This window comes from Lupinus angustifolius, chromosome LG03 (assembly GCF_001865875.1).
Source record: "Lupinus angustifolius cultivar Tanjil chromosome LG03, LupAngTanjil_v1.0, whole genome shotgun sequence".
NCBI classification, from domain to species: Eukaryota; Viridiplantae; Streptophyta; class Magnoliopsida; order Fabales; family Fabaceae; genus Lupinus; species Lupinus angustifolius.
The window spans coordinates 26,726,023-26,738,809 of NC_032011.1; the positions used below are offsets into that span (position 1 = coordinate 26,726,023).

General features: G+C 28.9%; 1 protein-coding gene across 3 annotated transcripts; it reads left to right on the forward strand.

Moving 5' to 3' along the window:
• On the forward strand, positions 8,308-9,401 carry LOC109344238 (EPIDERMAL PATTERNING FACTOR-like protein 2). Of its 3 annotated transcripts, none has more exons than XM_019582911.1 (3): positions 8,308-8,558; positions 8,650-8,723; positions 8,925-9,401. In XM_019582911.1, the coding sequence occupies exons 1-3, from the start codon at positions 8,411-8,413 to the stop codon at positions 9,183-9,185; spliced, it is 483 nt and encodes a 160-aa protein (XP_019438456.1). In that variant the 5' UTR covers positions 8,308-8,410; the 3' UTR covers positions 9,186-9,401. The 3 variants fall into 3 exon arrangements, with proteins under 3 accessions (XP_019438456.1, XP_019438457.1, XP_019438458.1); XM_019582912.1 differs by having other exon boundaries at positions 8,650-8,705; XM_019582913.1 differs by having other exon boundaries at positions 8,650-8,684.

A 12,787-nucleotide genomic window follows, 5' to 3' on the forward strand; every position in this document is an offset into this window, starting at 1 on the left:
ATAAGTTCCCCACATATTATATGTAATAAACATAAATTTATAGTTGTTATTATTTTGAATGAAACCCAATTTACAACTTAAGAGGAGGTAATTTTGATCAAGTTGTGTAAGATCATTTATCTCTTTAACTATAACAATCTCATATGTCATTTAATATTAGTGCTTGGTACTTTTTTTTGTTATGTGGTCGCTGGAATAAATAGACATTAAAAAATAATTTAATACATATACATCGATAATATAAATGTTTTTTATACTGTTAGTAACTATCAGTCATTTATATGTTATTATTATTGATTTTTAAATAAAAGTAATATAAATCAATGTTAAATAATATATTGATAGTGTAAAAAACGTTCACGATCAATACATTTTAAACTTTATTGTTAGTAGTTTGATTATAACCAACACAAACTCAAGAATCTTTGAAGTCATCAATAAGTTGTCTCTTCATGCTTTACAATAGCTCTTGTTAAGGCCAATGAAAATTATGTATTATAATCTATTTGTTTTCTCCAATAACTATATTTTTTTATTTGGTTGTCTATTTTATCATAAAATCACATTAATTACCGGAAATGCAGATATAATTGTGAACAATCTTACACTACATAATTAGCAAAAACATTATAAAAGCACATTAAATTTATAAGTGATGGGTTGACTAATACCATGAACATAAAAGTTTTATAAGTGCATCAAATACAAAATGAGTTCAAGTCTAAAGTTTTTTGTAGTGTTGATATATCATTTATCCATTGTATATTATATTCATATAAATAATTATTAATGCATGAATAATAAATGATGTTGATATGTCATTACTATTATTACATGAATAATTATTAGGTTGATATGTCCCTATGTCATTACTATTGCAAATTGGATCAAATGTTGTTTATGTAGCCAAATTCATTATTTAATTTCCTCCAATTATTTTAATTATTTTTAAAGAGTTTAAAATCTACGCATTGATAGTGTTCGAACTCACAACCTCCTGCACTTCATTCCTTACTACCGCCCTCTTTATCATCAGACTACTTTATGGCTCCCACATTAGACAGTGTCTTCTCGACTACATAAGTTTTTTTAATCCTTTAAGTTTAGCTATTTTTTGGTTTAAACATGTTTATAGTTAAAATGAAGTAATATTGTGTCTTCAGTAATGATAATTCAAAGGGCATATAATACCATGGAGTCCAACTCCTCTCCAGTACTGGATTTTAAGGAGAAACAATAAATATAATTTATTTTATTAAAAAATGAGTTAAAATTAGAACTGTTGGATTTTTATTTTTGTCACGTGTCATGATCTTAACATGGTAATGGACTCTCCATTTCCAGTAATGGAGAGGATCCAAATTCAATACCATGATATAGTTGTTTACAAAAACGAGGATCCTATTGCGATCTTTCTAAGTAGCCATGGATTCGACATATAATATACTATCTATATTCATAGTGCTAGAGATTTGTTCAATAAATATTTCAATGTAAAGTATATTGTAAAATTAAAGATAATTCCATGCATAAATTTCATTGAATTTTTTATTACATCACGGATGTACCATGCTAAAACTTGGAGCACATTTGGTGTCCCGCACTTTATGTTACTCCATGTACCATGAGTTTATGATTGGTCAGAAAAATATTTAATAATTAAATTTTAACTTAAATATATTTTTTCTGACCAATTACATATCTATGGGACATGAAGTGGTACAATGTGTGTGACAATAGATGTGTACCATGCTAAAACCTTATATAGGAAAAAAAATCTTAGGGTTGTTTTTTTAGGATGTATGGGACCAAATCTGAAAATGTTATAAGAAGTGAGTTTATAAAAGAAACATGAGCAAAATAGCATAAAGGAAGTCAAAAAGAGATCAATCGAATCATAGGTTGCTTTGATAATATCTTCATGCTCTAGAGCTACTTCTATTTGACCCTTTCAAATTAAGGATAAGTTAGTAGTCAAAAAACCTATAAAGTGATTAATCTCCAGAAGATTAATATGGATTTTCTATCCCAAAATTTTTGTCTCTATCCAATAAATGTAAATCAAGTAATATAAATTTATTTTTGACTAAATGATACATTTTAATTGAACTAAATGAGACATAATCCAGGACATTAGATCTCCACTCCCTCCAGAATTATTGAACCTTTCCACTCTCACCATCTACTAAGAATCCTCATCTCACTATGAAACTTGTATCCCTATGATTTTAGGAAAAAATTCGCTCTCAATATTATTCCACATATAAATTGAATATGCCGCTATTAAGAAAAGGATTCAGGATTTCCTTTCTTCCCATTTTCTATATATATTAAATGTATATGATAGGTTATTTTGAAAGATGATAGTTAGTTAGAAAGTGAAGAATTAGCAAGTTAGGTTTATGTTAGTTACTTGTTTTACAAGCTTTCTTTTCATTCTTTTCTCTTGTATAAATAAGTCACATTGACTCACTTCTTATTCAATCAATTCAATGAGAATATTATTCATCTTTGTTTCTCATTCTTCTTTCTTTAAGCTTATTTAAGCTTTCTTTTATACATTTCTTGACTCATCGAGAAGCTTTTTTTCATGGCTCTTACCACATTTTAACAATATATTTTCCACTAAGTTTGGACCTAAAGATCAAACTCTCGTTAAGTATTGTTTTGTGCCATTAATCCATTTTTCATAGAAACAAAAGGAAAAGGTTGGAAAAGGATGGCCTTGAAACCTTTTTATGAGTATATTTCATTATCTCCAAATATTCTTTTATCCACCATTTCCATTCATCAAAATCACCGATAAAAATCTAATTTCAAACTTCATAATTTTTCATGTTTTTGTTTTATTATTAGCTTGAGATAAAATATGAGACAACAAATCTCAGTTCTAAAATCACCTCACAAATACACACCCTACTGGTAGGAAAACAGAAAAGCATTCATTTTGCACATCATACTCAGTAACTATAATACCTGAGGTTAGAGGCATTTTATGGTTCAAGCATGGATACTTTTCAGTTTTCACATTCCTTTTCAACTTTCTCTAAAACTCGAAAAATATATTTCTTGATCAGGGGCTAGATTTGCTTCATTGTAATTTTCTCTCCAATTTTAGTTCTTCTCGTTACTAGGTCTTATTCTTGAAAACTTCTTTTCATCACCCAACACTAACTTTGCCCTTTTTTCTAGTAAATCTATATCTACCCTTCTAGACTCATCGCTCAACTCTTCCTTGAATCGTTATCTTCTAATAATTTCCTTGCCAAGCTGAACCATTATCACTGCTTTTGCCTCATGCAAAGAATGTCTGTGATATCATTGGTTGCATATTGTGGAGTAATATGATAGACCCACAAGACACATGGTGAATCTTTTATAAGTTAAACAAATTAAGCTAGCCAAAGAGAGAAGAACTCAGACACGATCTCTTAAATACAGGTAATATATCTTCTATATGATGTGATGATGCAGCAGCAACGACAATTGATGATAATGCTTTTCACCAGAATGGCAACTATGATAGACCAAGAGTTTGTATAGATTCCTTGGAAGGGGAGTTGCTGTCCCAACTATGTCATCAATCACGTCTCTAGCCAATCACAATGAAACAAAACTGATAAAGTTATGAATATTTAATTTTTTTAATTGGCGTGACATAATATGACTGGTCTAGGACAGGGTCTGATAGGGTTTGGACAGCAGATCCTTGTCCAGATTCCTTGTGCAGCTAGAAATGAAAATGATATTAAAGCTTGTAAGTATCAGAATGCAATAAAGAGAGGGGTGAATTAGTTGTCTTAAAATAATGACCGTTTTTTCTGCACAATCAAAGTTAAAGTGATATGCAGAAAAAATAATAGGAAATAAAATGAAAGAGATAAGGAGAAGAGAGTACACAAGGAGTTTTATATTGGTTCACCTTCTTGTCCATCGAAGGCTACGTCCAGTACTCTTGCCACACAAAAGATTTTTCACTAAGAATTATGAGTTGCAATTACAATATCTCACCCTGAGATCTCTATGTACCTTACACACTCCCTAATTCTTATACCCTTGGAAAACACATTTCCAAGTGAATCTATTCCCCTTTCTTTTCACACCCGTGAAAGAAAGAATTCTTTACAAGAATGAAGAATATTCAACTATAGCAGATTGTCTTTACAAGTATGAAACTTATGTAACTTACAATCCAAACTCTGAATATATATAGAAGTATATAATGCTCTTTGTAAAAGTCTTTGAAACACTTGAAGCAACTTTGCAAAATTAACTTGAAAGTTTAAGAACAAGTTGCAAAAAGTTCAAAGATAAATTCTAAGAAAAAGTGCGAAAGCTTTTGAGAGTTGAGAGAAAATTGTATGAAAGTTGTGTGTTGTTTGTGTGAGAGTTTAGAGCATTTATATAGAGTTTACAAACACCCTTTAAAGGTTTCTGAAAGTGTATGAGTTGTTTGGAGTAAAGAGATTTCGTTTGGAGTGAAAACCTTTCACTTTGAAATCTGAAAAACACTTCCAACAGCTCTTAGTAATGGGTTACTCATTTGAGTAATCGGTTACTCAAACTTTCTGTCCACTTGAAATTTGAATTTTCCATTGAGTAATCGGTTACTCACTTTGAATAATCGGTTACTCAAACTTTCTGTCTAACAGATGCTTAAAAATTATTTTGAGTAATCGGTTACTCAGCTTTCAAAAATCAGTTTTTCAGTTGGATAACTCTTTTCTCACACATGTAACCTGTTACTCAATGAAGTAACCTGTTACACACTATTTTTTAAAAATGTTTTAAGTTTTTAAAAGTGTCTCACATTTTCTAAAAAATAGTTTGAGCAATTATACTTGTATACTTAAGAGTTTAGGATAGAAGTACTTACAAAAACTTAATCTAATGTCTTGAAGTTTTATCTTCATTTGTCTTCATAAGTCATCTTCCTTTTCTTCTTTTTGGTGATGTTGGTATTTTCATCAAAACCGTGCCAAGGTCAGGAGCAAAATTCATGTTTTTTCTCAAAATTTTCCTAAAATAAATGATAATCTAAAAATGCAAATCCAAATAAAATTTTAAATGAAAGATGGTTGCTTTGTCCCGTAATTTTGATAGAGCATTCTTCACTAATCTTCTCACCCACTTTTTGCTAACTTTGATAGATCATACATGTTTTTTCTCATTTGCTGCTTCATGATACAGCTTCTTCAGGAGTCTCTATTATTGACGTATCAGGCATATATTTCTGCAGTATTAATGCCATGAAACAGCTTATATATGCTGCCTAACATAAGTATTGGGACAATATATTCATAAATATCAAATCTGTCACATTGGTTCTTATTGGTTGGCTCGGTAAACACATACAAGACAAATATAAATAAGTATGGACTCAATATTGATCTTTGGTATAGCAATAAGGAAATCTTCTAAAACTATATCTTGCATTCTCTTACTGGTTGATCTCATAATAAATATCCTTAATCGTACAATACATATCCATCGTACATTTCACATCCGTCAATGAAAATCATATAGCCTCCATGATTGATATCCCTAGTATAAAACCAAATTGTTTTTAGTAATGTGTCTCTTTGTCTCAATCTTCACTCAATTATCCTCTTGCATAGCTTCATAGTATGATCATTCTCTTTAGGTTAGTCTATCAGAATGCAAAGAATTATGCTCCTCTTTGAAAAGTTTGTTAAAATAGTTCTTCAATATTTCCTTAATATATTTATCATTCAGTACGACTTTTTTATCTTCATTTTTTATGCATTTCACTTTGTCCAAATCTTTGATCTTTCTTTCCATACCTTTGCAAGCCTATAGATGTTTCCTCCCCCTCCCTTCTTACCTTGCGATTTGTATAACTCATCATATATTTCATCAATCGCTTTCTTGGCATGTTTTCTAACTGCATTGTATTTTATCAACTTTTGGTAGTTTTATGCGTGTTTGAAATATTTCATTTTCATCTTAAATGTCTTACAATTTTTTGTCCCACCATTATGAATCTTTACCCTTTGGTTCAAAATATCTAGATTCACCTAGTACCAACTTTTGTATCTTCCTAACTATCTTATGATCATTTTACCCCACATATTGTTAATATTTCCTTGTACCTCCTAAAATCTTTCCTCCAAAACCCTTTGTTGAAAGCTTTTTCATTGATCATCTTTCAATTTTCACCACTTGATTTTTAAGACTTTGTCATGGCCTTTTCTATCAACTCTACTCTTACCCTTACATCTATAAGCAAAACTTTAAGTTAGGTCGTGAAGTTATCTTTAGGTATGACTTTGTAGTCTAAACAATACTTTCTATCTGATTTTCAGGATTTGAACAAATGATATTTATATTACAAGGAAAACAACCTTACAATTACATATAGGTTTAAACACGTAAAAAATAAAAAGTTGACTCGAGCCATTCCTTCAACTGACCCACCATTCCATCCAACATCATTAAATAGAGGGAATTGATCCCGGTTGAAGCAGATGCATTAATGTTTCATATAACAAATACTCCTTCTGGTCTCAATCATAAGAAAAAATTATCAATATTTTCTTGGTCTCAAATATAAACAAACTTAACCCTTTTCGGTTTTCTAATGCTACTTTTAATTAAAATAATTCATTATGTACCACATTTTGAATAATAATTACTATTATCTATATGTTTTTTTTATTAAATTGAAACAATTAATTTTTTAACTAATTTTTTAATAGGGGTGAAAATGATTAATTTGTTTATAAAAGAGATTCATTGGAGTAATTGGGTTCATTTTTTATTAACATGGTACTCTATCTAATACTATTTTCCTATCTTCAGTGACTTCCTTGGGAAAAATATGACATGTTTGGCCTGTTAGAATATCTATTTTCTTTTAATAAGGTTATAAAAAAGTGTAATATATATGTAATATTAATGTAAAGATTTATACATATTATATTCACTACATTATCTATTTTGAATTACTTTATTAAGAGTTGATTATGATGAAATATTATTAATAAATAATATAATGATAGTGTCTAAAACTTATATGATCAATTCATACATTTTTTCCTACTATACAAAATATGTATGAAAATTGTAAAGCAAATAAAGAGTCTCATTCTCAATCAATGCCATCTGTATTTGTTTTTTGTATTGTATTTTGGTACTCATAAGGTTGCTTGAGCTGGATATATGCCTCTTTTTGCTCCTCTCACTTCAACAATTGTCTCCTTATGATATATAGCAGAGTTTCTAGAAGGCTCGACAACCTAGGTAGCTTATGTGTCTGAATGTGGAGTGAGACTCCTCTCCATTAAGTGTTATGTAAAAGTAAAGAAAATGCAACATATATTAACATTCATATTTCTTTTATTTAAAATGATATTACACTTTTACCTTTAAAATACAAAGGAAAAAGTCGTTTATCTCTCCATTACTTGAGAGGAGTCTCACTCCTGAATGTGTAACACTCATTTCTTTCTCCAAACTTAGATGTCATTTATATTTTTAGCTATTTCAAAGTATAAGTATCATCTAAATGAAGCATGTCTTTTATTTATTTCTATCAACAAAGTTTCTACCATCTATATGCAATCTCTCACTAAAAAAACACTATTTATCAAATATGCAGTGTATGGTGGATGGTCTAAGTTGACATCTTCTGAGTGCATGGAACAAATGAAATCTGTACAATAATAAATAATACAGATGCCGTACAATAATTTGAGTATAGTAAAATATGAATAACAGAACTTGAAATAACAAAGGAGTGAACTGAAAGGGGTTATTACCTTTGCATTATAGGCGTGCCATTTATTGGCTGACCCCAAGTTTGGACACATTTTTCAGAATTTTTGTCTTCACTGTCTTCTTCTACACTGCCACATATAGAGATATCAATTAAATATTATTATTATCGTTATTTTGCTTTATTATGATTGATGGAATAATATTGGATAGGATTGTTGGTGGAGCGGAAGCTATCAAATAAAAGGACATAAAATAAATAGAAAAGAATAAACAAGAGAAATTGGTAACGAAGTTTGACTAATTGTGTCTATATCCCTGGAAACTTTGATTGACTATCAAGATATTATTAGAAAATAATGATTACAAACTCTAGCACATGCATGGGCTCAAGTGTCTATATGGTGTTTCTATATAGTTTACATTATAATATAGGACTTGAGTCCAATATATAACAATGATATTATACTATAATATTATATAATGTGAGACTTCATATATAATAACGTATTTCAAACATTCCAAATTCATCGAAATTCTTTTCCATATATATCAACCGCTCTCCTCTCTCACTCTTTTTTTCTGTCACACACTGTTCTTTTCTACACTCATTTATCTTCCATCAAGGTGTGTAGTATTAGTTAACTCAAAAAAACTTAACTTTTCCCTTCTTATGCAGTCTCTTTCTTCCCCTCAGAAGATGGACAGAACTCAAATTTGCTTCTACTTGCACAAATATAGACATGTTATAATATACTGCCTCATTATTCTCTTTGCAGCTTCAACTTCTATCTTCAACAATAGAGTATTCATGGCTGAAGGTTATACCTTGCTTCTATTCTATTTTCACATGGAAAAAAAAAACAAGTTCTTTTTTATCCAACTTATGTATATAAGTGTATATGCATGCAGGAAGGGCAATTTCCAAACTTATTGAAGTTGCACCAGTACAAAATCAACCTCATAAAGTGAGTTCTACACTTAATGTTGTTATTCAGACATCAAATTTTGATCACCATATTGAGTAATATTTATATAATGTCGATGTACTGTAAAGATTTATATACACTCGGTATATCATCCTTTATATATTTATATTACTTTTTGAAGAGTCAATGATACATGAATGATAAATGATATAGTAACAATATATAAAAATCATATCATAAGTCCATACATTTTTTCAGAAGGGCATGAAAGAGAGGAGATTGGACATAGTGGTGAATTCTGAGATAGGGTCAAGACCTCCGAAGTGTGAAGGAAGATGCAGAAGTTGTGGTCACTGTGAAGCAGTTCAAGTACCAGTTGAAGAAATAGTTCAAAGACATAGAAGCCATTATTCTTCAACAAGAGCAATATTTACTTACTCTTCCAGAAGTGATGATCTTTCCAACTACAAACCCATAAGTTGGAAGTGCAAATGTGGGGACTACTTTTTCAATCCTTGACTGAAATTAAAAGGGGAAACAAAACAACTCAAAATACTTATCTTTGAGCATAAATGTGTGTATGACTTTAATTTCTCACCTTTTTATATGGCAGATATTTGGCATATAGTGTATATTTCTAGCATCTTGTTATCTATGTACTTTTCTATTATTCTTTGTTCCTTTGTTCATTTTGTAGTGTACTATATAATTTTCATCTGAGATGCAAAATTTATTATGAGCATATTTCAGCTTATATTTAGCATATAGCTTTGCCCTATATGGGTATATAATATATATCTTCCTTCCATGAAAATGTTTTCCTTTTTTTGTGCTTCTAAAATGGCAGAGAAAGAAAAACAATGGGATGTAAGTTATGACTTATGAGGAGGAAAAGAGAAAGAAAGTAGTGTGTCAGAGAGTTATGTTTTCTTATTCTACAAGATTAAGATTTTTGCATCAGAAATCAGAAAAAGGTGATAGAGCATAGTGCATAGTGCATAGTGATCTCATTCCTATTATTCACACATATTCTCATTTTTATTAGCTGAATCAATGATGAAAATTTTGAGGTAACTACAGTGTATTAATTAACTGTTAACATAGTCTAACTTTTAGCCCCATTTGGTATAGTCCAATCGGAGTAGAAAGAAAATGGCAAGATAGAAGTTAAGTCTTTTTGGTTTGAAGAGAGTAAGTGAGAAGTGAATAAGAATTATATGGGACCACACACATTTTTTATGATAAGATTTTCTTACTGTCTTATGTAAGGAATTAATGTTTTTGAGATATATGTCTACCTCTTAATAAGTGTTATTCCAAGAAATTGAACTCTTAATATTTTGATTTTAAATATTTTATGCCACTAAATCAAAGTTTTTTTGGTACACAAATTCTTTATGATAACAATGTAGATATATTATATTTTTAAAAAACACTTACAATATCAGTATATACATATTAAATCCATTAAAAGAAGAGTATCATATATGTCTGCAGGGTAAGTATAACATAATCACTAAGAAATAAATATAATGATGGTGTATTTATTTGACATTTATTATATTTTATCTTATTTATTTTTCCCTGCTGGTAAATGGTAATCATTAGTTTCCTTATTAATCACATGAATCAATAAAGTATTAAATAAAAGGGCAATATTGAAAATAATTATGATGCAACATTGAACATTTGAACTTTTAGATATGAGAAAAAAATATATACATTGACAATGTAAAAGTTTTTTTATATTGTTATTATATAAATTTTTACATTGTCAGTGCATATATATTTCCCTCTTTAAACATATTAGATAAATAGAAACACATTTTTTTATTCAAAATGAACATATAAATAGAAAGGAAGAAAGAAAAAACGAGACACATCATATTTTTTCTGCCATGTTTCATAATAATTGATCAAAAACTTTAACTTTACAAACAACAGTGGTTATATAATTGGAATATAAATGTAATTTTTTCTATTGTGATAAAGTTTTTCACTGAAACATATTTTCAAATAGATGTGTACTATGCCATTATGGTAAAAAAGCTAGTTACTACTATTTAGAGATGGCAAAATGGATCATCATTCCTGTCAACAAATGTCTACAATATTTTAAGCGGGTGCAGGCATGTACGTATTATCTTAACGAACAAAATGACATGTCCTATCCGTTTTAAAATGAGCTAATGTGCATGTGGGCGACCCGTAGGTATTTATAAAAATATTAAAAAAATTAATACAATAAAATAGAAAAGAAAAACTAAATAAAATATTTGAAGAGATTTTTTTTTTAAAATTTGATATTTTATATGAAGATGAACAAATCGTACTACATTACAATTTTTTAAGAAGTTAAATCACATTACGCAATAATTTATTTGAAATTTTCATCTTTTTTTATTACATCAAGCTTGCGGGCCGCCCGCATTGCGAAATATATGTGGGTATAGCGTACAAAAAGACAAATTATGTATACACTACCCGCAAAAAATTGCATGCTATGTGGGCTAGTCCACGAGCTTAGCCCATTTTACCATCTATACTATCAACCAACATAACTCCTATTCAATACTGGAATGTGAAGGAGACATTTTTGTTTTTAGTTTTCATTTATCTAATTTAAAAATAAAATTAAATCTAAACTCTTAAACCTTTTTGAATGTCATATGGGAGGATATGAACTTAGTACTAGACTCTCTAGTATTATATTGGAGATGAGCCAAATCCACCACCAACAATTAGTCAATTACTAACTCAATCCTTAATCTAAAACTATATCTCAATGCTATGGAATTACTTGTATATATGTATTACAAGAAGTTTTGGAATTATATTGATCAACATTTTTGGAGCACCCTATGCCTCATTTAATTGAGGTGAGTATAAGAGGAGAGAAAAGAAGAAGAGAGAAACTAATGGTAGTTTGCAAAGTTATCTTTTTTGGTTGGGGAAGGAAAGAGAGAAAAGGAGTGGGTCCCATGCCAAATTTTGGTATTTCCAAGGATGAGAAGAAAGTGAGTTGAATAAAAATACATAAATAACTAAATTACCCAATCAAATTCACACTATCGCATATAAGCAAAATACATTATTAGGTACATCTAATCATTAAATAATCATATAACCCTTTATGTGATACTTTTATTTGATATTTTTAAACTATTTTAAAAGTATAATTATTATTTACATTAAAAAAGTGTAAGTAAATATTAATTTATTTACACATTTTAAAACTAAATACATTTTTATAATTTAAACTTATAAAGTTAGTATACAATTACTTATAAAGGTAAAATTGTATATGCATAAAAAATCACATTTTATTCATCATTTTTATTTCACAACTATCTACTATTATTATATTCATCATTTTTCTCCAAACATAACTCTCTCCACAAAGTTGTGAGTCACTCACGAACCTAAAAATATTATTGTTTGTGTGTTACGTCATTGTTAATGTTCATGTTTAAATATTGATCAATTTATTTAATTAAATATTTTAAACGCAGTTCAATATAACTTTCAGACATTTTAACTAAATCTATATATTTAATCATTTATATAAATTGTATATTTAGTATGAATGTTATATTTCTTAAGAATTTTAACTAATATTTAATTTCGAATAAAAATATTATTAATGTGAATAATAATATAATTATCTATTTCATATTTGGAGAGATGAAATCATATTCTCTCTATCTCCTTATTTTTTTCTTCTTCTCTTCTATTAAACAACACACTATTCTACATTTTTCCTCACATTTTCCTTTCTCTTCATCTTCTTTCTCACATCTTTTTTCTCTTCTTTCTCTTTCTCACCTCTTTCTTTTTTCTTAACTTCTTTTCGTTAATCAAAGCAAGGCTAAGGAAAAATACAAAGTATTATTGGCCTCTTTGGCATGTGGCCTATGGGTTATAGAAGTGACATTCTTTTTTTGTGATTATAAAGAATAGTATAATTATAAAAAAAGAGTGTTTAACAATACTTATGTGAAAGAATAGCAACCCAATTTTTTTTGTATAATAAAGTAACCAGTGAGATAATTTATAATTGATTTCTTAAAGAAGAGAGATGAGAAAATCTCAAGAATTTGTTTGAGTTGAATTTTAGAAAA